General features: G+C 42.1%; 1 protein-coding gene across 1 annotated transcript in view; it reads left to right on the top strand.

Annotated features, from left to right (window-relative positions):
* whrnb (whirlin b) overlaps nt 1-27,325 on the top strand; it is a 91,593-nt gene that overhangs the window by 30,946 nt on the left and 33,322 nt on the right. The window contains exons 4-6 of the mRNA XM_072665097.1: nt 1,381-1,506; nt 20,463-20,671; nt 22,223-22,259. Of these exons, the coding sequence (XP_072521198.1) occupies nt 1,381-1,506; nt 20,463-20,671; nt 22,223-22,259 (372 nt within the window). The remainder of the gene's footprint in view (nt 1-1,380; nt 1,507-20,462; nt 20,672-22,222; nt 22,260-27,325) is intronic.

Here is a 27,325-nt window from a genome sequence, read left to right as displayed (position 1 = left end):
ACCCAGTTCTGGGCACCAAGCATTTGCTGCTTTAAAGATAAGGGGAGTGTAAATGTTGTTTTCTCTGTATAATCACTTTAAGACCCATTTCTTGCACAGACATACACTCCCAAAACCGAGCTGCAGGACAGGAGCGAATCCAATTACACAACATTCTGCATGAGTCTCTTTTCCAGGTGCTGGTATGATTTGACACAGTTGTAACTGAAAAGGACAGTGGTGTAGTCTGTTTGGAAGGAGGTGTTTGAATAGGCTTACATGGAGAGGTAATTCACTGAGGTGTGTGATGCCCAGAGGGAACTGGCTGAGATCCGTCTTGGCTCCAACCTTTTCTGTCTGTCACCCCGATTTATTTCCCATCAGAGCCGGTCAGATCCATAACCATTCATCACACAGGCACTGTATGTGAATCTCCAAATGTTTGCGTTTCTAAATGTTTTTCCAAGAGTGATAAATCCATCGTCAGTTTTCACCACTTTGGTCCTTGTATATTGGAGTAGCCATCAAAGACCTTTGCATGAATTCACCTCAATAGTCCCTAAACCTGACCTTTGCCCTAAAGGAATGCTTTGGCGGAACATCTGTTGTTCTTCATAGCAGCCAGACAATATCCACATAAGGAGGTCTATTTCAGATTACTTAATATGGTTTGTGGTGAGGTCTGCTGATATAGGCAGTTAGCATGATGCTAATTGCTAGGTTATAAGCTTCCATACCATTACCTACAGTAGCTTCATCATCCAAAAGTATTTGGACACCTGCTCATTCATTGCTTTTTTCCAAAATCAAGGGCCTTTTTTTGCTTCTGTTGGAGTAACTGCCTCTACTGTCCAGGGAAGGTTTTCTAATAGGTCGTAGAGCATTACTGTGAGGATTTCATTGAATTCAGTGACAAGAGCTTTCATGAGGTCAGGATGTTGCATGATCACCACCCCACCTCATCCCAAAAGAATTGGATGGAGCACCATCCATCATTTCAGAGAACACAGTTCTTCCATTGCTCCACAGCTCAGTGCTGGGGGTCTTTATACCCCTCTAGCCCACGCCTGGCATTAGGCAGCATGGTGCCATTAGGTTCATGGTTATCTGCTCCAGAGAGTCCTATTCTATTGGCAGTCCTTCTTCACAGTGACTATACAAGCTGTGTGAGTATGCCTCTGTGCAAGTTATTTGAAGTTGCAATGGGTGTAACTTAAAGCACCTAAATGCATTCATTAGAAGGGGTGTCCACACATATTTGGACATGTATTGTAGTTTAGAGGAAAAACAGAAGAAGAAAAGTTGAGACATCAAAAATGTCTTGCCTACTAGTTGGGCTACATTTGGGATACAGGGGAAATAACTTTGTGTGTGTGTGTGTGTGTGTGTGTATCCCTGCAGGTCAACATCTCCTTGGATGATGGGCGTCCTCTGGGTCTGATGATCCGTGGGGGAGCAGAATACGCCCTGGGCATCTACATCACTGGAGTGGACCGAGGCTCAGCTGCAGAGTATGGAGGTTTGAAGGTAAACCCCTGAGCGAAACCCCCTGAGCGAGTCAATACACCATGCACTCTTATCTCTGTTACTGTATTAGTCAGTGGAGACTAATCTGTTTTGTATGGAGTGGACATACATGGTGACCTTGACAGCTGGTGCTCTGAAGATGAACTGGTTTCCAGAGAGGAGCTGCTGCTGCTTACTTTGTTGCTTTAATCTATGACGTGGATTTTACAGTAGAGCACTGATTTGATTCTGGCTCTTAGCAATCCCACTTCTTGCAGCTGCAGCTATTTCTATTTGGCATCCACTCACATACATATTCATAATCTACATTTTGGCTCTGAAAGCAATGTGAAGTGACGCTGACGTAGTCGCCGTCTTGTTATGTCTCTGTTTGGCATGCAGCCATGTCTGACGGGGAAGAGAACTCAGTGGTTTTGGACTAACAAGATCAGCTAATAGCAGATGGTGTTGCCAGCATCGGCATATGTTTAGGCTCATTTGATGTGCTTTATTAAATTTACTGTGTCAGTATATCATGTGATGGAGCTTTGGCTGCAAGGGAATTGCTAGAACAAAACAGAGCTGAAATGGTAAAGTTAGATCTGGCCTCTGTGTAAAGCTACACCCTTAAAAGGGTTCTTTGAGCAAAATTCATTAAAAGATCACTCCTTAAAAAATCATTAAGAATTTTCTTAAATTTGTTTTTGAGAGAAGTCCTAATTAAATGCCTGAAACCTTGGTGAAGATCAGAATCGTTGTTAAAATTGCAAAAGAGGGTTTTAAGAAGACATTTCTTATAAGAATGGTTGGTGAATGAGGCCCCATGTTTGTAAAAGAGATGAGTGAGTGTGGAGAACCTTATAACGGCCAAAAGAGCCTTCACTTGATGTAGGTTTATGGAACCAAACATGGATCTTCTGTGTCGTCGCCCAAAGAACACTTGGAAAAATCTTAAATTTGAAGAGTGTAAAGCAAACTGTTTGATGTCTCAACAGAAAGCAAAGCATAAAGCAATGCTGTCTGTGGTCTAATGCACTGCCACTATGGCCACTAGTGGTACCACTATTTAATCACAAATCCTGCAAGCAGCAGCCGGAGTCTGAGAGAGCACAATTAGTTGCACTCTCTCCCCTAATCAGTCTAAAAGCGATGTTGGCCGACACATGCATCTGGTATCTGGTTCGGTGGACCTAGGGCCCGGTGCTTTCCTCCAAGCATGTAGACTGCCTGGCAATGCTGGCTTGGCAGCAGTTTAAAAATAGATGGCGGCTGGCTTTGCGTGTATCGTATCGTGTTGTACTCTCCTGGAGTCGGGAGCATTGGCAGTACCAAATTGGGAGAAAAGGGAAAATTTTGACAGACAAATTAAATAAAAAGAAAAAGTGTTAAAAGGCATCATAAAGATATGGCTCTGTATAAGCTCAGCAGAGGTGAGCAATAACAAGTTACCTGTACTAAAACTGTTTTTACACATGAACTCCGGAAAATGTGTACAGCATGCAGGAGGCACGGCATGGCACAAAAAGTACACTGCGGAAATAGCCGTGTTTTGTTTACAGCACATCAAAGATGGCGAACAAGGCTACCAACTCATCCATAATGCTGTCATCAACACGCCCACTGTGAATCCTCTGGGTAATTGGCTCCTCTATTCACACATGGACTCCCTTATACATTACTCAGACTTCATACAAGGGGGCTGGCAGGATAAAGTCCTGGACACGTCCCCGTGTGGTCAAAATGATCACAAGAATGGTGAGCAAAAATCCCAGAACCACACGGGTGGGGGACCTAGTGAATGACCTGCAGAAAGCTGGGACCAACATTACAAAGATTACCATCAGTAACACACTACGCCGCCAGGGACTCAGATCTTGCAGTGCCAGACGTGTTCCCCTGCTTAAGCCAGTACATATCCGGGCGCGTCTGAAGTTTGCTAGAGAGCATTTGGATGTTCTGGAAGAGTATTGGGAGAATGTCTTATGGTCAGATGAAACCAAAGTAGAACTGTTTGGTACAAACACAACTCGTTGTGTTTGGAGGAGAGTGAATGAGTTGCATCCAAAGAACACCATACCAACTGTGAAGTATGGGGGTGGCAACATCATGCTTTGGGGCTGTTTCTCTGCAAAGGGACTAGGACGACTGGTCCGTGTACATGAAAGAATGAATGGGGCCATGTATTGTGAGATATTGAGTGCAAACCTCCTTCCATCAGCAAGGGCATTGAAGATGAAACGTGGCTGGGTCTTTCAGCATGACAATGATCCCAAGGACACTGCCAGGGCAACAAAGGAGTGGCATTTCAAGGCCCTGGAGTGGCCTAGCCAGTCTCCAGATCTCAACCCCATAGAAAACCTTTGGAGGGAGTTGAAAGTCTGTGTTGCCCGCCGACAGCCCCAAAACATCACTGCTCTAGAGGAGATCTGCATGGAGGAATGGGCCAATATACCAGCAACGGTGTGTGCCAACCTTGTAAAGACTTACAGAAAACGTTTGACCTCTGTCATTTCCAACAAAGGATATATAACAGTGTATTGAGATGAAGTTTTGTTATTGACCAAATACTTATTTTCCACCATTATTTGCAAATAAATTCTTTAAAAATCAGACAATGTGATTTTCTGATTTTTTTTTTCTCATTTTGTCTCTCATAGTTAAGGTCTACCTATGATGTCAATTACAGGCCTCTCTCATTTTTTCAAGTGGGAGAACTTGCACAATTGGTGACTGACTAAATACTTTTTTCCCCACCGTACATATACAGTACTTGAGTAAAAGCGGTGTATGCTGGTACTTTCCTCAGTATTTTCAGATTTAATCTTTTTATACTGTATCTGTGAGGAAGGAACCTTCTTTTTATTCAGTTACATTTTAGTGATTAACATCAACAGTTCCTTTGAGTTTGATTTTATCATGTTTTGTTGGCAGCAGAGTCTGTACTGCTCTATGATCGGCCATACTTCTAACTTTCAAGGTTTATCTTTATTTTATTTTACACCACAAACATCCAGAAACAGTAACATTTACTGTTATTTAAAACTGATGTATAGTAGTATAGTATGTTTGCCTCTGCTCCAGTATGCTTTATTCTGATTTTAGTCAATAACAGTATTCATTCCTTTTGTTTCATGTGAATAATTTTTTACAATCCATTACGAGCATTTTATTTTACTTTACATTTTACATTTACAACACTGTCCAAAATGGCAACTTTACAGGAGACAAAACATTTAAAGTCAATGTTAAAAGATTTTGTCTTTTTATTATGGAATTTTAACACAACCTGAAGAATAACTGCCAGATTATGTCAACTGATCAGATTATGTCAAAAAGTGGAAAATGGCAAAAATGGAGATTCAATGTTTCTGCATAACAGTCAGTAATTTCCTCATTACTGAATAGTTTTTTTACCTGATACTTTTGTGTGTCTACTTAATTTTTTTTATTTGTGAAGAACATGTTTAGGTTGCTCTGTCTGCTCTCTTTGTAAGCTATAGCAAGCCTTCTGAGGCTCTGATTAAAAGCTGTGGACGTGAAGATGAAAGATGCTTTGGCTTCCTCCGGCTGGTCAGACGATTATCGCCGGAGTAAGAGCCAGGCAAGCTTTTGACTGACTGGCCGCGGGGCAACGCTGGCCAAGGCCTGCTTCTTGGAAGCGCCCAGTGCAGACTGAATCGAGGGCTGCTGAGAAATAAGGATAAGGAGGCTCACATTTGTCTGATCTGAAGGCTGAAACACTGTGCTGCTGGTTGGCCTCGTGGACCATCTGAATTAACTGTGTTCCTACTGTGTGGATCTGTGTGTGTAGGACACTGGTTCTGTGGGAAGATCTGTAGGAGTAATGAGTTCATTAGAGGTTAAAGAATGGAAAGGCAAACCTGGTGTTCTCTCTGTCTCTCTCTCTCTTTCTCTCTCTCTGAGACCCCTGGATTTGGGTGGTTTCGTCATTTTTGGAGTTACAGTGCCTTGCCTCACGGTGGAAAGGCCTTCCCTCTCTGGCTCTAACGGTGGGTTTTAGTTGTGTGCCACCTGCAGAAGTGGCAGTTCTGCCAGGATGGCTCTGCCAAGATGACCATGGGAGAAAAAGGAAGGGCATACCACATCATCTCTCAAACATGGTGGAGGCACTGTTATGGCCTAAGCCAAATGTACAGCTGCTAATGGAACTGGGTCACTAGTGTTTACTGATGATGTGATGGTGCTTATAGAAGTAGAGCTCTACTTTCTGCTCAGTAAAATGCTGCAAAACGGACAGTACAGTGCTTTACAGTACAGATGGACAATGACCCTAAGCATACGAAAGTCAGTCACCTGACCTTAACCCAATTAAGTGTTATTTTGATTTACTGAAGACCCACAAACAAGGAGCAGCTTAAGGTGGCTGCAGTAAAGGCCTGGAAAGCCAGTCATTGACAGCAACGGATATGAATCGAGCTATTAGAAATTACATTTATTTTTATAATTGTTTGTCCAAATACTTTTGCGCCTGTAAAGAAGTAGGGACTATGCAAAAGAGCAAGGTCTGTGGTGGGAGGTAGGCTGTTTAGCAGTGAAATGTACTGTGGAGCAGATCAGCTCCCTTTTTGGATGAGACTAAATGTAGGCAGGTAGATGTTGGTGAATTTGGATGCATGGGGATTCTGAGGGTGGGTTCGCTGAATGTTAATGGGGTGAGAGACTGGGTAAACAGTCCCTCGTCTCTGAATCTTTTTAGCCTTAAGAGGCTAAATCTGTGTTTTTTTTGCTTACAGAGACTTATAATGAGGGGAATATAGCATCTGACTGGGATTTATGATGAATACTTACTAAGAGTAAGTCTTTGGTCTCCTTATGTAAGGACAGCGAAAGGTACAGTCACCGCAGACACTGCTGCGGTGCAGAAGCTTGCTATACAGCGTTATTCTGATCTGTATGCTGCCAGAGCCTTGAATCAGCATTCTTCTGAGGCTTTGCTCAGCATTCTCCCTCACCTGGATGATCAGCACAGGCAGGCACTAGACGCCGCATTGACTTTTGAGAAAGTTACTGAAGCTGTCCACCAGCTTTCGTCCTGGCAAACATCTGGCATTGATGGTTTGCCAATGGACATTTATAAGCACCTCTGTGAAGTAACTGGAAGAGACTAGTTTTGATGTCAAGGTGCATCCAAATAGCTAAGAAGGGAGATCTCTGGTTACTTAGGAACTGGAGGCCTGTTCGGTCTTGTCGCAGTGCATTGCCAACAGACTTAGAGATTTTGAGAATGTATTTTTTTTCTTTCTCCTATATATCTTTGGAAGCCTGGCCCAACTCCAGTTACCAGGGCCGGTGAAGGTTAACATGTAAATATAATTATTGATTAATCAGAATCTATAAAGATTAAATCATGCGTTATCTGAATAACTTGAAATGTGAATACCCAAAGACCATCATTAAGGGTTAGCATAGCATTATATGCTCTTAACTACAGACTAGAAGGTCACACAGATTGATTAATTAATGGTGCACAACACAGTTTGATACTGAATACTGTAATGAGGTTCTAACACTGATGGCAAATCTCCTATATAAATAACACATATGAATAATACAACCTGTAGAGTATAAATGGAGTATAGCAAGATATATTTTAAACAAGCTCTGCTCTAACCAGCCAATCCAAAGTGCCCACATGTTAACTTGGGGCAGGTTGCAAACCCTTTTGGGTTAGGGCTTTGACAGAGCAGATGGATAGAATGCAAAGTGTAGAAGTTTATAATTTCCTCTACAAGAGTTGCTCAATCAAGAGAATGCTGCCACACAATAACCAACCAGAACCACAGCCAACAAAGGTACTACATATACACTGAGACAAACGAGGCACACCTGAGAAGCGTTAACAAAGGGGCAGGGCTGCAATGGAGAACAACTGGGAGACAAATGACAGTGTATTTTGAGCTTCAAGTACGTCTCGGCTCCACCCACCATCCCATGTGCAGAACAAGACAAGCATCCAGACTTTTTTCTGGCCTGGTGGACAGAACTTCCCCTGGTTGTCCAAAAGGCAAGAGTCGATTGCTGTCTTCAAACCGACTAAAGACCCATCTTTTTCCAGAGTACAGCACCTTTTAAGGCTTATAATTGTACTCCTGTTCTACTTGGTGGGTTTTTATATATTCAGGCTAAGTGTAGTGTATGTTGAGCATTGCGTATCTAGATGTTCACGTTGACTTTTGTATTTGGCAGCATCTGGATTGAGGTATCTTTTGGATTCTAACCGATACAAACTAGCTAACTATTTTCTGAGTGTGTGTCCGGAGCAGCCTACGACCGCCAGTGGGCCGAAAGCCTTTGGTCACAGCCTGTGTCTCTTTATCTACTTTATTAGTACACATTCTCCCTCCTTTTTCATTCATACACACTCTCTATATTCTTACACACACTCCTTCATTATTACAGTCTCTGTTTATCTCGATATACTATTATACTCTATCTGTAGCTCTCCTGTGCTATCCGATCCGATCCTCCTAATGCTGAGCATCAGCCGATACCGATTCCATCTTTGTGTTTGTAAAAATAACACAGCCACACAGTTTAGATAAGATAAGCTACTGATTAACGTATAAAGTAAAATCTCATTATTTTTAGAACAAAAATGTACTTACTTACTTAGGAAAATGAAGAGACTTTGTAGAAATGGCTGTTAAACCCCTTAAATGAAAGTTGGAGGTCTACCCACTCACTTTCACCTTGATTGCTTTACTTAAAACTCGACAGAGGAGGTATACAATAGTTTTACTGTCCAAGAACTTATGGATCTGACTGTACCTTCCTTTCACAATGGAGAAAAACAGATAAATATTTAACTGTTCCTCTTGCTAATGCAGAACCACATCTCCCAGGTCTGGAAACAGGCATCAGTATTCTCCAGGTCTTTGTGCAGAGGCGAAAATATTAATGAAAGGCTTCATATTCTTCTCTTGTCAGTGTTACTTTGAAATGAGGAGAGTGTGTTGTTTGGCTTTGATTGTTTGTTTTGTTGGTAACCATCACAGTCCAATTCCAAAGACTGAGATTGGTCTTAATGTGGAAAAACGCAGCTCTCGGAGGGCATGCAGGAATGCTGAGAGAAGACTTTTGATCAGTGTTTGCCAGTAGCATTTTAAAGTGTCCTCGACAGATGGCAGTGATGTGGCTTCTAATACTGAATGCACACTATAATTAATGTCATTTTGGGTTAACCCCTTTAAGGCCTATTTTCCAGTACCTGTAATAGGGTTGAAGCAGCATCACAACATTTAACCTACTTTTAACCCATTTTTAACCTCATATTTAACCAATATTTAGCATACTGTGTGCATTATGACCAATCGCAGGTCTTACTATTTGATGTGGCATGTAAATAGTGCTGAATCCCACTGATTCAGTTCCCACTGTAGCTCTCTTACCAGTCCACGTGGCCCATATATGAAAATTAACCTGCAAAAGATGTCATCAAGACCAAGCGTTTGCATATATCCACAAAATCAGCCTGCTATTCATTATCCCCGCCCATTAACATTGACGATTTAAGCAAAGGACCAGGCACGATACAGGACAGCCAATCAGAACAGAGATCATTTACATATATCAGTTTAATAGGCACGATAGGAAAACAACAGTGTTAAATTCTGAGGTTTAAGGAGAGGGTAAAACATGAACTACAGTTGTTTTGGTCATAAACCTACTAGTAAATACAGTATCTAAAGGATAAATATAGGCTATTGAGTTTTTTATTTCTATTTGAGGCCAGCTTAACTTGGCCTCTGTAGTTAAACCAGCAAATCATTTTTACACTGCAGAGTTAAATACCAACCACAAGTCACAAATCTGATCTTAGGTGAGCATTTATGGGCACTTTAATCAGGAGCTTCCAGAAGCAATTATAGCAATGCCACCAAGTTTTGCAAAAGGCTGTGATTATACAGTGACTACACTCTGGCTGGGAATGCAATGGAGCTTATATGGTGATAGGCTGACATGCTGTGATAAACAGTACTGAAAACAACATTATGTAGCAATCCTGACCTTAAAATATCAGCTTTGGAGTCATGCTGATGGTACACTGACTGTAATAAGGAGAATGGTATCCCTGTCATTGCGACTCCCTGCTACTGCACTATGGAACTTTGGTGAAACTGTGACCCGTTCATAGCTTCCCCTACAACTAGCAATGCTCCCGACACTAGGAGGGTAGGGACTTACATGTCTCCTCCGGTACATGCAAAGCCAGCCACCGCCACCTTTTCAAACTGACATCAGGAAAGCACCAGGTCCCCAGCTCCACTACACCAGCTAACAGGCGCCTGTGCCGACCAGCATCGCTTTAAGGATGATATTATAAGTGGCTAAAACTAAAACTAAATATATAGATATTATATTATGTATATGTTTTGTATATGTTTAAAATATATTATAATTGTTTGAATATGTAATCTTTATATTGCAACAATGTTAAAAGTGATGTTTTATATTATGGAGTTACTTTACGTTTACATTACATTTATTATTGGTGTAGCACAGCATAGTCACCCAGACTGGGAATTGAACCCTGGTCTCCCACATGGTGTTGTAACTCAGTGGCAGGTAGTGGTGTTATCTGTTGCGCCACACCAACCACTTTTATTTCAAGTATAGTTTTTTAAAGCCTCCTTAAAAGTCATCAGAGTTGTGTAGATTACAGATGACACTAACATAGTTTGTTCCAGACAGTACTTTCATAGCAAACCAATATGCTCTTTTTTGACAAAATTCTTCAGCAGATTTCAATAATAAAAAAATCATCTGTATGAATAGACCAATAGAAATGCTCTAAATTACATTAAAAATTATAAACATTTTTTGCCCTCTCATGTAAAGTCCCCATCTTTGAGATATGTGTTTTTCTTTGGCCGGCAACAATAAGTGTTCAATATTTGAATAACCTTCATACTAGTACTTGGTAAAACCACCTCTTTCTGCAGTAAGATATTGGGCTAACTTGGGGCAATTGCTGCAATGACAGCAATGACAGTCTGCTAGGATAACTGTGTGCCAGGTTTGCTCACTGTTTTGGGGTTATTTTTGCCTATTCTTCTTGACAAATGATACACCCTTCACTTTTTTGTTTTTCCATTACTCCTATGTTTCTTTGGCCATGTGATTGGGATTGCTGTCCTGCTTTATTTTTTTTTTAGCAGACCTAAGGATTTTTATCTCCAGTATTTTGCACCATTCTTTTGTCCTGCAATTTTAAAGAGATGCCCAGTTCCCAAAGACGACAAGCACCCATCCCCACATAATGACACTGCCACCCCCATTTTTCACTGTTGGGATGCTGTTCATTGAGAAAAGGCTAGTCTTTAGAATTTGGACCAAAAAAGCTTTACTTAAATAAAGTAAGATCATCTCATACACAAGGTACCCGTATCAGTATCAGAGATAAAAGAGGTGCTGTGTCATACCAACTGAAGGCACTATGCAGTGGAATGCAGTGGAGCTGTGTGTGGATTGCTTTGGTGCATTACATTCATGTCCTGCTTTTGTATACTCTATCTGTGAGTGAAGCGTCCTGCTGTTTCTACCCTCCCTGCTGTCCAGCTTGTATGGCATAAGGCCACTAGCTCAGTCATTCTCACAATACGCGTGCACACACATGCACATGCATAGAGTCATGTGAAGCAAATGTTTGAACACCTCCACATACATTACTCTTTAAACATCAGCTGCAGATGATCAGAACATGGATAGAGGGAATTCTGGAGGAGCCGGTCTTGTTTAAACCTCAGACATTTAGTTTGGTTTGCTCCTGATTATTGAAGTGAGTGGTGAAGATCACCATGGCCATATCTACAGAGCTCTCACAGGCCTCCAGAAAGAAGGTAGTAGATGCTGATGAGTCTGGGAAAGGGTTTAAAAAGATTGCAACAATTACAACCGTTAGAAATCAGCCGCCTGCTAAATCATTTACAAGTGGAGAACGTTTAAAACAACTGCTAACATGACCTGGTTAGGCCATACTAGCAAGTTCAGCTCAAGATCAGACCACAAGATTACTAAAGGAGTCTCCAACTATTCTAAAATGTAATCACAGGACCAATAAGTAGCTCTTGCCACAGTTGATGTCTACGAATCCTGCGAGTTGCCTTGTTTAAGGGACTAGAGCAATTCCCATTCTGGGCTAGTGTAGTTCCCTTTAATGATGATGGCTTTGTCCATCCGTGTTGAAGGGTGTTGAGTTTGTCCCCTAGCATTCATAAGAGCAGCAGGTAGTTGAGTAATAGAGTGCACCCTTCTGCTGAAAGAGACACAGCACAAAGCTTCAATAAGCAAAAATGGTTCAGTTGCTAAATACAGAAGTAAACAATAACAAGCCTACATTGCGCAGAAAAACCATAAAGACCTCAACATTTAGATTCAAAACTGTATGGATTCATTTGAAATCTGATGTTTCGACACTTCGGAGTCCATATCAAAAGGAAAAAGTCACATGACTTCGAAACGCTTTTCCTGCATTTTGATACATGCTTAATTTGACCCAAATTGCTTCTAAATGAGAGTCAGAAATTTCTTATCTCTGATCCCAAAAAGTCACAGAATTTTGTATTGATATTGGAGTATTATTTTGCAAATAGCATTTGAGGAGTGGAAAGATCCCAAACAAGACAACCATATTCACCACTTGTGTTGGACACAGCAACAGCGACCACACATGCCCAGAGTGGTGGGCAGCCTTCACTGCAGCACCCAGGGAGCAGAATGGGTGAAGGAGCATTACTCAAGGGCCCAACAATGGCAACTTGTCACACCCAGGTATCAAACCCAGTGCTCTAACTGCTGAGCCACTGCTGCCTGTGAGTTAGGTTTGGAAGTTGATGTTGTTTTGACTTGTCTTGGCCACCAGATTGAATTATAACGGTTCACACCTTTCACAGGATCTTGTTCCGAATTATTTGTTATTCATTTTCTCTCAAAAGCCCCAAATATGCCATCACTACCATAACGTTCCTCAAACACGGAAGGGTCTCTCAGCACAGTGAGGCGTGGAGCTACAACTTCCACTAGCCTGCAATACTACCCCATTGCTCCCCTTTTGGCTTGTTAAGTGATCCCATAGCCCAGTTCTGCCACATAGTGGACAGGGTAGGAATTTCTATGGGAAAAAGTGTCAACTGTCACAAAAATACTACATGTATCATCAGAAAGACACCCAAACAATGCTGATTTTAATGAAAGGTGTGCAAAGAGGAAACCCATCAGGGCAGGCCTCCAGATCGATCAAGATATACATGCGAATGCTAAGACTTTACTTTGTTTATTCAGTTGCCTTGCCCCCCACACTCATCCGCGCACATACATACTGACTTACACAAACGCACATATGCAGGTTCATTTCCATGCTCAATGCAGTGGAACAATTTTAATACAGCACCGAGCGACACATCGGGCACTCAGAGCTGCGAAGACACGAACACACTTCACTTTGTTTATTTGTGTAGCACAGTTAGTTAGGCCATTAATTACACGCCTTTCCTGCAGACCTCACTCTTGCTTATGACAGTGTAAATCTCTCCCCACAGCCAGCAGCGGATAGGCTTTTTAATTTGGTGTTACGGATTGTGGCGTACTGCTATAAAGAGGTAGTGGTAAGAAAACTCAAACACTGTGTGGTTATTTGGAAAGGCATTTCTCTGAACTGTGAGTGTTTTAGAATCCCTGCCCTCTCAGAACCTCAGAGCTGGACAACAAGACCCTGAGCCCCCTATTATACCAATTTATGCTTCCACACATTTCCAGGAAACCCACCAAAACACAGTGGAGCCTACATCAGGAAAGAAAATGAAGAAGAAAGGAAAGAAAGTATGAATCTAAAGTAATGTAAGACCAGCAAGACCTTATCTGAACAGTGTTCCTTTCCAAAGAACTTGCCAGCCCCACCAACTAGGTGGTGATTTAAGATTTAACTGCATTAAAGTTAGCATGTAATAATTAAATAGATCTCTAGTTATTTATATTTTATAGCTTAAAAGTTCTCTATACTCGACAGGGCCTGTTTTGCTCTCAAAACCCTTCATGGTGTGGCACTTCTTTGAGATTCCAGTTCATGTTCAGATGATGTGGCACTTAATTCCTGCAGATTTTTCAGGATAACGTCCATGCTGCTAATCTCCTGTTCTACCACATCCCAAAGAACGCACCTGGAGAACACTACACTCCTCGTTGACGACTGCTGGGCGTTAGAAGAATCGTGGCCATATAGGGATGCACATGGCCTGCATATTACTTACTCAAATAGGCTGTGGCATTCAAAGTGTGCTAAAATAATCTTCCCCACACCATTACACCAGCACCTCCACCAGCCTGGACTCTTGACACACAGCAGGTTGGGTCCATAGATTCATACCTGTTGGTGCCAAATTCTGACTTGACGAGATTCGTCAGACAAGGCTACATTTCTCCAGTCTTCAGCTGTCTAGTATTGGTCAGCCTGTGTCTCAGCCATTGCAGCCTCAGCTTTCTGTTCTTGGCTGACAGAAGTTAAACCCAGTGTGGTCTTCTGCTGTTGTAGCCCATCCACCTCAAGGTTGGACGTGTTGTGCATCCTGAGATGCTTTCTTGCTCACCACCAATTGTACAGAGTGGTTTTCTGAATTACAGTAGCCTTCTGTCAGGTCCTACCAGTCCATTCTCCATTGAACTCTCATTGATCTGTCACTCACAGGATGTCTTGTCTTTTGTAAACGCTTGAGATTGCAGTGCTGAAGATCCCAGGAGATCAGCAGTTCTAGAAGTACTCAAACCAGCCCTTATTCTTATACAAGCGTTTTTACCACGTAACTGCTGCACCTATTAAGGTGGAACTGAAAATTTGAATAAGAAGCCAGCTATAGTTTTACCTACTCTTGATCCACTGAAACTCAGTAAGCTAGAGGGGCCAGCTGGTTTAACCTTATGCATTGCTATACACGTTAGGGCCCTTGTATTTGTGTGGGTTTTACTATATATTAGCTCATATTAACTGGTCCAAAATGCTACTGACCCCCCAATCACTCTCCCAAGTTGTAAAATAAGGATTTTGTGATGCGTTGAATCAGAATCAAGTTGTAAGATTTACACCTTGCAGCAAACAGCTGTTTGCTCCAGCTCTTGAATGAAGAACAATGTTGCTGGGAACACATTTTGACTGATGCTCCAGCAGTTATCCCATCTGTGAGGACCTGCTGTAGGCCTAATTAACATCTACCCTAACAAACCCCCCTCCCCCCCCCCCCCCCTTCCCGGTCAAACTCACCCCTCCAGTCTCCCCTGGAGCTGGAGGTAGACACATTTATCAATCACTCACAACTGGCGCCTGTTGAAGATGGATGGGGGACAGAAAAACACAGACAAAAGTGTGTGTGTGTGTGAGAGAGAGAGAGAGAGAGAGAGAGAGAGAACTCTGAAGTACTTGTCTGGCGTAATGGCTCATTTTGCTTTTCTCCACGTCCTTAATGACCGCTCCATTTCTGGACACCTCGACCTGGAGATGGTTGAGAGAGCATGCCGGCTGGGTCACAGATGTAGAACAGTGAGTTGAGCTGTCTGGATGGTATATTTTCAACAGACTAGCTCTTGGTGTCACTTGGAGTATTATTTGACAAACTTTCTTATCCACTGCAGTGGATGTCCTTTGCGTCTGCTTGTTCTGAAAGAACCGGTTGAAAACCCATGCAGAGCAGCAAGGGGGTTCCCCCCAGGTGTCCGGTTTACTCCCGCTTCTCAAAAGCACACGTTTTTATGCTAAATTGCAATGGACTGGCACCCTGTCAGGTGGTTCTCCTGCCTTGCGCTTAATGATTGCTGGTAGGCTTCGGATTTGCCCCGACTAGGAAGAAGCAGATAAGGTGGATGGGTGGGTGGTTTCTGTCTGGTTTAGACAGACGTCTTTAGTTGCACAATTAACTTTGGAATTGATTAGACTGGCAACTGGGTCTGACGTCTGTTACACTGAGAAAGCTGATCAGACACTCACTGATAAAACTGCAATATGAGGCTTTGATAACAATAGTGCTCCAAAAACATTCAGAATCAGAACTAAGAGCAAACGATATATAGAGATAGATCCAAAGAGAGGTCTACAACAGGTACACTCATACTTGTCCAGTACTCTGCTGTTAGAACTGCAAAGGGGGACCAACTCCATTTAAATGTCTATGGATTTAGAATGGGATGTCTTAAAAGCTCCTGTACATGAATTGTGTAGGTGTCCCAATACTTTTGTACATTTGGTGCCATGCCAAATCCTGGGAGAGAGAGTCCAAAGACTCGACAGAGCCAAATTCAGGTATAACTTTTACATTGATGGTATTTGGCTGACATTTGTATGCAAGGCGAGTTACTTGTGAATCATGTTCTACAGGTAGAGGAATGTAGTATTAGGAGTTGAGTGGTGGCCAGGGATTCGAACCCTAGTCTGCCTCAGAAAAGGCGATGTTGTCCATCACCCAGTACATTATGATCGATGAAGAGAAGCATGAGAGTGTCTTCTATATCTAAAAAAGGTAGAGGTGCACATATATGTCACTGTACAGCGAAACATGTCCTCTGCATTTAGCCCATCTGTGGTAGTGAACACGTGAACACACACACACACACACACACACACACACACACACACTAGTGATCTAGGGGCAGTGAGTACACACATACCCAGAGCGGTGGGCAGCCAACTCCAGCGCCCGGGGAGCAGAGAGGGTAAAGGGCCTTGCTCAAGGGCCCAACAGTGGCAGCTTACCAAGCCCGGGAATCGAACCCACAACCTTGTTATCGATAGCCCGGCGCTCTAACCGCTGAGCCACTACTGCCCTATAGAATCATTGATTTATAATGGATCATACACAGGATTATAAATATCTTTGCTGTCGGATCAATACTTTGTATCTCCAAAACCTTCTTAGAAAAAAAACCTTGTAGTCATTGTCATTGTAGAAAAATTTTATTCCAAGTAATTGTGGAGCATTTCTATTGGTCCATTCATTCAATGAAATTCAGCCCATGAAAGAAATTCTGACACAATGTAAAGAACATCTGCCGGATTCAAATTATAGTAAAAAGTAAAAACTGCCAAAGATATGGAGATGGAACAATTTTGTGATACTGATGCACGTGGACATGCATTCCAGTCCCTTTTTAAACCACATTAGCCAAACTGCACTCTCCTTAGATCAGGTCAGCACCTTTATAGTGAGCAAATCTCTGAAGGTCAGTCATGAACAGAAGCTTTTGAAAGTGGAGAGGTTCCCATGTAGGTGAATGGTGGAAGTAGGAGAGAGGGATTAGGCTGAGAGCAGGAGGCTGTTAAGATGGAGAGAGAGGGGGGTATAAGGAGAACTAGAGTGTAGATATGATGAAAGGGTGGAGAGGTTGAAAGAAAGATGAAAGCTCTTCTGTACGTCAGTGAGTGATCTTCGGCGTTCTGGAGTATAAAATCAGGACTCTCTGTATTGCTCACTTACTGTCTATCTCTCAATCATTATCTTTGCTTCTTTTATCTTCTCTCTCTCTCTCTCTCTGTCTTTGCATTACATTACATTACTTTACAAACCGACGCCATCAAAAGCACCACACTGTAACTGTGCTTACCCACTCTGCCTCAGGCTACAGCATTCCTGTACATTTCTGCTTGCCGGAGCATCATTCCGGCCTTCTTCTTACACTATTGTCAGCCTTCTTCCTTCTGTGAATTTAAGATTGTATCAGATATGCTTGCAATTCAGTCAGTGAAGGAGAAAGTGCCCCTCTATCTCTACCTTTCCTGCCCCACAGTGACACTCTATTCTCGTCAGAACAGGCAGGCTGTTGGCCAGGCTATGGTCAATCAGTTTGTATGGGGTCAGGATGTGTCCCTGCGGAGTATCTCTGACAGAGGAGAGAGATAGGACTGAAATGTTACTTTTCTTTCAAACTCTGGTTGCAATTTGTTTTGTTGTTTTTTTATGTTCTAGGTGTTCTCAGTGTTCTAGATGAGGATTGGGATTGATAATTCCGTTAAATTGAGTTTATTTGTTTAGCAGATATGGTCTCAGGGACAGTTTGTCTAAGGGAGGATATCTGGGAGGTTCAGGAAGGACTCGTCTCAGGGTGTCTGGAAGATTCAGGGAGAATTTGTCTCAGGGTTCCCCAGGAGATTTAGGGAGATTCAGGGTAGACTCATCTCAGGGTTCCCGGGGAATCAAGGAGGACTCGTCTCAGGGTTCCCCGGGAGATTCAGGGAGAACTTATCTCAGGGTTCTCAGAAGGTTCAGGGAGGACTTATTTCAGGGTTCCTGGAGGATTCAGGGAGGACTCGTCTCAGGGTTCCCCGGGAGGTTCAGGGAGGACTCGTCTCAGGGTTCCCGAGAGACTCAGGGAGGACTCATCTCAGGATTCGTGATAGGTTCAGGGAGGACTCGTCTCAGGATTCCCCGGGAGGCTCAGGGAGGACTCTTCTCAGGATTCGTGATAGGTTCAGGGAGGAGTCGTCTCAGGGTTCCCCGGGAGGTTCAGGGAGGACTCGTCTCATGGTTCCCGGGAGGTTCAGGGGGGACTCGTCTCAGGGTTAGTGGGAAGTTCAGGGAGGACTCGTCTCAGGGTCCCCCAGGAGAGTCAGGGAGGAGAACTGAAAACTGAAAACACTCCTAGGACCATTTACTGAACTTTGCGCTCTCAGATACAATGCTTTAGCCTCTAAACAGGTGCGATTTGAGCCTCAGTTAGCTGGACGTTCTTAGCTACACATCACTGAACCATTGTTTCTTTGATAATTTGGTTGGATTGCTGGATTCCCAGTTCGGACGTTTTCCCTAATAAACGTTGTGGGGCCGTGCTGCAGGATGTTTTGCCACTCAGTCCGACTAAATGCAATGAATACCCTCTTTCTCCTCCTTCCTTTACACTCTCTTACTATCTTCCTTTCACTCTCTCCCTCTCTTTTTACACACTCTTTCTCTTTCTCTCTCTCTGTTTGTATTGTATTGTTTTTTACCTATGACCTCTCTGCGTACTGAATTTCACTGCACAGTGAAGTGAACAGAGATGGGAACAAATACATGCAGCCGTCGATATCTAATCTCTCTCCATTCTTCCTTCTCTGCTGAGGAGAATAAAGGTGGAAAATGAAAGAGAGTCGGTTCTCTCCCCCTGTAGTAAAAATCATAGCTGCTTTGTTCTGCTCTGCTCTTGTTCCTTGGTAAGCAGCCCTGCTCTGAAACATTCAGTTGAAATCTGTGTCAGTAGTAGCTGAAAGCATTCATTAGAAAGGGGTGTCCACAAACATTTGGACATATAGTACATAAGCATTTATTCAGACTACAGCAGTTTAGCTCTGCATAGTCATGTTGAAGATCTGTTCTCAACTTGTGCTTTTGTAATGAGGCACAATACAGACCAGCCAATCATGATATACACTATATACACTAATGATATATTGACTAAAGTATTGGGACGCTCTGTACCTTTATGTGGCTTTCTTCATGGCTTTCTGTTTCAGTGTCTGTGGTTCCTAAACTCTTCCACATTTCAATAATACTACTCACGGCTGATGGTGGAATATCTAGGAGGGAAGAAATTTCACAGGTTGACTTTTTATTGCAACAGTGGCATCCTATTACATATGGTACCGCACTGGCATTCAGGCAGACTGATTTCATACAGCTGTGGAAACAGGAATGAATGTAACAGCTGCATTCAGTGATCTTGAGGTGTGTCCCAATACTTTTGTTCATATAATGCATGTCAGTGTTAAAGGCATAGTAATACACATAGCCTGTTTAATTCTAAGGTTTAATTGGATTGCAGCTGAAGCAGTGTTTTACCAGAAAAGGATGAATGAGCTGTGATGATGTTTTTCTTCCAGTGCTGCACTTTTTGTTAGCACCACAAAACAGAGGCATTACTAGTGATGATTGCTGTGTGCTGTGTGTATGATTGGGTACAGAGGGGGTTTTGTGATGCTGTTTGTTACATTGATTTGTAGCTTGTCGACGGTGTTCTGCTGCTTTAGCAACTTGTGGTTCATTACGGCTGAGATTGGGTTCATTTGTTTGCGGCTCGTGATTGGATTATCCTGTGAGAATGCAGAGCCAGCTCTCTCTCTCTCTCTCTCTTGTCTTTCTCACTCTCTCTTTCCATATATATTTCACACTATATGTCCAAATGTTTGTGGACACCCCTACTAATGAATGCATTCAGATAAAAATTCCAACAAAAGCAAGATAAACTCTTTTTTAAAACCGTTCATTCCGAAAGACCTAATGAATGGCCAGGTGTCCCAATACTTTTGTCCATATGGTGTATTTCTCTCTCTCTCTCTGTTTATCTTTCTCTCTCTTTCTCTTTTTGTCTGCTGACCACCACAGATCAGGTCTTGTTTGGGTCAGCATTCTGACACAGACATGGTGGTGGTGTGTTGGGAGTGTGTGTTGCGGTGGTACGAGTAGTGGATCAGACACATCAGAGCTGCTGGAGTCTTTAAGCACTCACTGTCCACTCGCTGTCCACTCTATTAGACACGCCTACCTAGCTGGTCCACCTTGCAGATATAAAGTCAGAGACAGTGACTCATGTGTCGCTGCACAGTTTGTGTTGATCATCCTCTAGTCCTTCATCAGTGGTCACTGGGTGCTGCCCACAGGTCGCTGTTGGCTGGACATTTTGGTTGGTGGACTGTTCTCAGTCCAGCAGTGACACTTAGGTGTTTAAAAACTCCAGCAGAAGCACTGCTGTGTATGTGTCTCCGTGTACCAGCACAACACACACTACTAACACACCACCACCATGCCAGTGTCACTGCAGTGCTGAGAATGCTGTCCCACCACCCAAATACTACCTGTTCTGAGGTGGTCCTGTGGGGTCCTGACCATTGAAAAACTGGGTAAAAGAAAGTTGCAGAGTATGCAGAGAAACAGATGGATACAGCCTGGAATTATACACCTCAATCAATCTCTCTCTCTCTTTCTCTCTCTCTCTCTCTTGCTCTCTAGGTTGGAGATCAGATCCTGGATGTGAATGGACGCAGCTTCCGCAGCATTGCCCATGACGAGGCCGTCCAGATCCTCAAGATCTCCCACCACATGCTGATGACCATAAAGGACGTGGGCCGACTCCCTCACGCCCGCACTGTCGTAGATGAGACAAAGTGGATCTCCAGCCCGAAAATCGCTGAGAGCTCAGCTAGTGCTTCTGTCCAGAGGTGAGATCAGCTACCTTTTTAGACGAGCAGATTACGTCCACATACTTGTTTCACAATAGCCTTAAACACAAGATTTTACCAGTGCAGGTTTTTTACAGCACTTTCTTACTTCAAAATGTCTAGTGCCCCCTACTGGATCTGGCAGAGAACAGAGATCCGTCTCGGACCACCTCCAAATGTGTTTTGAGTGATCCGATCGTAAGACAAGTGAAATCTGAACATGATCCGATCACTAAAACCGATTGTTAATGGCAGGTGTAAACAGGTCCTCTGTGTCTGTACTAGGGCTGTGTATTGGCAAGAACCTGGTGATAAGTATTATGATACAGGGGTTACGATTCAATATATTAAGATACTGTAAGTAAGACAATATTGTGTGATTGTTTTAAAAATATATAGAAATATAGAAAAACACCATCATCTGCATAAAATCTGAGTAAAGGAAAAGTCCAGTCAGAACAGTGGGATGTAAGTTCAGAGTACAACACTGCCATCTAGTGGTCGAGGGTTTAAACACAACACTAAATGAACCACTGTCTGCCACCAATCTTTCCATACATTAATTATTAAATTAAATTTTTTAAATTCTATATTCTCTGAAACCCCTAGTCTGTACTCTCTTAACCACAGAGACACAGAGTTCAGATTTTTCCTCAAACACTCTGTCCTCTGGTCTCTCAGTGTCTCAGTGCCTCCGGTTCTGATGATGCTCCTGATTAAACTGTGAATGCTGCCTTTGGGTGACTGTACAGTTTATCTCCGCTTTCACTCACTGGTTGGAAATGTGAAATTCAAAAGTAACAAATTGGCCTCATGCAGTTTAATGACGCTTTACCCACTGGAGCCTAATTTATCCATTTATATGGAAATCAATGAGTGATTTCATCCCATTACAGTAATAGCCTGAATATATTCCTGTGTTTTTTCCGGATGTTGAGCCTTTGCCTCGTCCTCCCGCTGAAATGAAATTCAGGTCAGTGGCTCCAGCCGTTCTTTGTGCGATTCTGAAAAGAAGTCCCTTTTGAAGCTTCATACAGTGTATTGTTGGATGACTCGCTGCAGGGGCGTCGTGCATTTGTATGTGTGTGTGTGTGTGTGTGTGTGAGTGAGAGAGAGTCAGAACTGTAGACTATGGTTTGACAGCACTCTGAACTTTCACAACAGGATGCTCTCTCGCTCTCTCTCTCTCTCTCTCTCTCTCTCTCTCTCTCTCTCTCTCTCTAACTCACTCTCTCTCCCCGCTAATGGAGCCAGGCTGATTGAGGACCCTAGGAGGTGCTCATTTCTAAAGTGCTCCCCTGGACATCCAGCAAGGTGGCTTTTAGTTCTACGCTTCGTTAAACTTACGCTCAGCAGCACCTGAGGCAGACCCCGGATGACAGGCCCTTGTCTAGAATGAGTAGATGTGTACAGTTCCTGCTTTATGAGTGCAGTGCTGCATTACTCAACTACGAGACATAGCTGTTCATAGCTGTAGATGTTTCCCTGTATGTCGTTGCCCTGTGGTAGTGAAGGATAATTCACTCACAGTTCTGTTTCTTTTCCTTGCAGTCTGTCTGTAGACGTCGGCGCAGGGAGTTCAGCAAAGGTAAGGCATCGATACGAGCTAAAAATAAATGACCTTGTGGAGATTGTTAGAAAGGCCTGGAACCCCACTTCTTCCTCATCACTGCTCTCCCTCAGAGGTCTACAGTTATTACTCACACTTAGCTGTATTTAGACCTACATAATGATGTATTGACGACATAGCAATGAAATGGTTCTTACATAGTTATGGCATAGTGATGACATAGTAATTGCAAAAAAAAAAAATATAATTACATAATAAGCACATAGCGCTTACATTGTTATGACATAGTTATGACATAGTGACTACATAGTAAGGACTAATGACATAGTAATGACATAGTAATTGCAAAAAAATATTATAATTACATAATAGGCACATAGCCCTCATGTTGTTATGACGTTGTTATGACATAGTTATGACATAGTGACTACATAGTAAGGACTAATGACATAGTGATGACATAGTAAATGCAAAAAAATAATCATAATTGCATAATAAGCACATAGCGCTCACAATGTTATGACAGTTACAACATAGTGACTACATAGTAAGGACTAATGACATAGTAATGACATAGTAATTGCAAAAAAATCATAATTACATAATAAGCACATAGCACTCACATTGTTATGACAGTTACAACATAGTGACTACATAGTAAGGACTAATGACATAGTAATGACATAGTAATTGCAAAAAAATCATAATTACATAATAAGCACATAGTGATTACATAGTAAGGACTGATGATAGTGATGACAGTAACAACATTGTAATTACATATTAACAATAGTAATGGCAGTAATTACGTCACCATTACATCACAGTGATAGTACTTACAAAGTAAAGACAATGATTACATAAATGACTGATTACATAGTGACAAAAAGTAATAAGTACAGTGCTCTGTACACAGTGATTATCATTATTAAGTAATGACAGTGATTACATTGTGATATGACTAATTACATAGTAATGACAGTGATTACAAAGTGATGACAGTAATGACATAGTAATTACATAGTGGCAACACAGTAATAACTGATGACGATAGTTCAATACACAAATTAAATTCATATACAGTTTACACAATTTACATGTTTTTACTCAATAATGAGTGACGGCAAAAATCTAGAAATGACAAAACAGAATTCTAATAAGTAACATTTCTTCATAATTTAGATTACAATAACACTCTTTTTTTAATCCTTTCGCAAGTAAGGGCTCTGTAACGGTCTGTCCAGACAGTCTGACTGATTAAAAAAAAGGTGTTAAACACTTTTAAAGATACTCTATATGGACAAAAGTATCGGGACACCTGCTCATTTATTGTTTTTCCAAAATCAAGGGTATTAAAAAGTTTATCCTGCTTTTGTTGGAGCAGCTGCTAGATTTCGGAGCATTTGCTTTGAGGGTTAGGGTTGCATTCAGTGACAAGAGCATAAGTGAGACCAGGATGTTGGATGATCACCACCCCACATCATCATCCCCAACTCATCCCAAAAGTATTAAATGGAGCCAGGGGACACTGTTCCACTGCTCCACAGCACAATGCTGCGGGGTTTTATACCCCTCTAGCCCACGCCTGGCATTCATTAGGCATGGTGTCAGTAGGTTCATGTTCATCTGAGTCCTATTCTATTGGCAGTACTTCTCTTCAGGGTCTAGACAAGCTGCATGTTCTACTTAAGGTAGTTATTTGGACATATGAAGTGTATAATAACATGAACAGTTTGCCATGTGCAGCATGTAGCTGAAGTTCCACCTTAAAATAGTGCCAAATTACTTTCTGGTGCACCATTTAAGGTGGAATAAAAGGAAATCCAGTAAGAAACTGGAGAATAACTAATAGACTCGTAGGTGGGGCCGTGTTTGTTGGCAGTGTCAGAAATCACAATGTTCTGAATTCGATGGCAGATTGTTTGATGTTTTACACTGTTGTTATGAGGTGGTTCAATTATCAGAAGCACGACCTATGAAGCGGAGTGTTTCAGCACTAGATCTGTTTCAGCGAATAGTGAGCAAAGGACATCCTTCCCTGATCCCTAAGAGAACAAGACAGATGGACTAGTTGATTTAAAGCTCACTGTTGTGTCACGCTTGAAACTGAATTGAACTAAACTGATCTACACTAAAGGTTTTAGTACCGTACCAACAAGGGACCAGCCATGGCAAATCTTAATTATCCATACTTGCAAAAGAGTTAATAGTACCTTGTGGTATTTATTCATTTGATTATTGATTGATTGATCGAAGTTCTGCAGTGGATGACGAGGGACACCATGCTGTTGTTATCAGCAGTTAAATACTTCTCCTTATTCATCTCCAGTGTGGTCAACAAATAAATTGAGGAGCTAAATTTGATTGCAGGTCTCAACCTCAGGTTCAAAGTGCCTGATTGAAGGAATTGCACCCATAGCATCAATTTGCTGAACTCATCTTCCTTCAGGCCAAAGCAATCAGCTGTTCACACAGAACTGTTTGCCTCTATTTTATGGGAACATTGACTAAACATTACAATCCGCAAACAAATACATTGTAAAGGCACACTTTTATGTGTTTGTGTGTGTGTGTGTGTGTGTGCGCACGTATTTGTCTGCATGTATGTGCACACACTCATTCGCTAACCTGTGCTGTCCAGTGAGATTGTATCAGGCCTGTGTTTGTGTCTGCTCTGTCTGTCTGAGGGGCTGGGATCCCTGTGGCTCTGTGTAAATAGTGTGGGATTACATGGACTTGGGAGTCAAGTCAGGGCTGCGTGAGTGCAGAATGGGATTACTAGGGTAGCTGCTGGTGTCCTGGGCAGTCAGCATGCATTTATGTTCGCATTTCAGGAATTCACCTGTTCTTCCATACTGAGAATCAGGATTGAGATTTGGTGATGGGCAGTGGGGGCTCAGATGTTAGCGCACCAAGCTGATGATGATAGGGTTCGATACCCATGCAAACCGTCGGATGCAGTAGTGTAAAGCATGCCGGCAATGAACTCTAGAGCTGTGGAGACGTGTTCTCTAGAGTAACGAATCACACTTCTCCGTCTCGCAATCCGCTGGACCGGTAGATGAGTCAGGGTTTGCCTGGTTGCCAGGAGAACGGTACTTGTCTGACTGCATTGTGCCAAAGTGTACAGTTTGGTGGAGGGGGGTTATAGGGTGGGGTTGTTTTTTAGGAGTTGGGATCGGCCCCTTAGTTCCAGTGAAGGGAACTCTTAATGCTTCAGCGTACCAAGAGATTTTGGTCAATTTCATGCTCCCAACATTGCAGGAATAGGGAGGAAGGGATGACCCTTCCTGTTCCAACATGACTGCGCACCAGTGCATAAAGCAAGGTCCATAAAGACATGAATGAGCGTGTTTGGTGTAGAAGGACTTGCCTGGTCTTTACCCGATAGAACACCTTTGGGATGAATTAGAGCGGAGGCTGCGAGCCAGACCTTCTTATTTAACATCAGTGTCTTACAAATGCGCTTCTGACAAATTCCTATAAACCCACTCCTAAACCTTGTGGTAAGCCTTCCCAGAAGAGTTAAAGCTGTTATTGCTGCAAAGGGTGGCCCGACATCATATTAAACCCTATGGATTAAGAATGGGATGTCATTCATAGTTCATATATATATATATATATATATATATATATACACACATACACACACACACACACACACTATATATATATATATATATATATATATATATATATATATATATATATATATATATGTATATATATATATATATAGATATAGATAGATAGGTAGATAGATAGGTAGATAGATATTTCGACTGTCTATAGGCTCATTTAGCAGATTCATCCATGCTCTGCCTTTCGAACTGAACACGTTGATAACCTACTGTAACTGCAGCTATGGTGGGCAGCTATCAGAGAACTCACACAGCGCCCCCACCCTGTGGCTCTCTTAAACACACATGAGAGAATGAGCCTATTTGTTCATATACTGAAAAGATACAGAACAGAAATTTGACACATCAGACACGTCAACATTTTTAAATACTGTCAACATTTTTAAATACAGCAGTAAACAGTATTACAGTTATACCACCTAAAAAATAATAATTGCCATGCCCTGTATTTGTGATATAGACCCCTGGTTCCATCCATTACTAATGAGAAGTGAAGAGAAAGAAGATTTATTTTGCTCAGAATAGGTGAAGTCAGTCATATATTAATGGAATGTGTTCTAGTAATTGGGAGGAATTGATTTTTGAGCAAGAGTAATTAGCATGTGGCCTGTGGAGCGTAACTCAGACTTTAGGACTGAGGAAGGATCAAGAGGACATCATTCTGGACAGCTGGGGAATGCCAGCATTTTCAGCTAAAAGTAGTTTTTTCCCTTTCTCTCCATTTCTTCCTCATTTTACTCATTCTTCTCTTCTCTTGTGTTTGCACACACACAGACACACACACACATTCTGCCTATAGTCATTATTAAGTGCAAGTAAATCCAATTTGCTAATGTGGTATTATCCACAATTTGCGAATCCACTGTGCAGTCCAAGCTCATCTAGATCAAAGACTTTCCCCACATTATTTCGCAGTGCCAAAATCATATGCCCCTGGCAAGCTTTAGCTGGCTAACTGCAATACGGGAATGCTGACGTGCCATACTGATTTAATGTTGGTCCCAAAGATTAGCATCTTGTTCGTTTTGGAGTAATATGATTAGATTAGAATTAGCAAACAAGGTCTAAACAAAAACACAATTCAGATTACAGGGTCCAGCGTGCATTAACCCTTTACTGTTGAGTAGAAGCAGAAAATTCTGCCCTTTATTCTAGTTTTGTCTTTCTGATGGTACAGTAACAGGGTTGTAAATATGGTTGTAAGGTAGTAATCACATCTGGGTATTCTTTGCCCCATCTAAAATTACATATTTAATATTTATACATCATGGAACAACTTAAAATACTCAATAAAACACATTTGTGGTGCTTGTTAATGAACCGAACTCACTGTTAAAGTGAACCTAAATGAGAACCAGCTGCAACTGACCTTGCAGCTGACCGTGCTTTTTGTTTTCACCCTATAAGTGACCTCTAATAGGGGACTACATGGATTTCTTTTTT

The sequence above is a fragment of the Salminus brasiliensis genome, chromosome 20 (genome assembly GCF_030463535.1).
Source record: "Salminus brasiliensis chromosome 20, fSalBra1.hap2, whole genome shotgun sequence".
NCBI lineage: Eukaryota > Metazoa > Chordata > Actinopteri > Characiformes > Bryconidae > Salminus > Salminus brasiliensis.
Note: the sequence above shows the minus strand (reverse complement) of the source record. Positions and strands in the feature narration are given on the sequence as shown.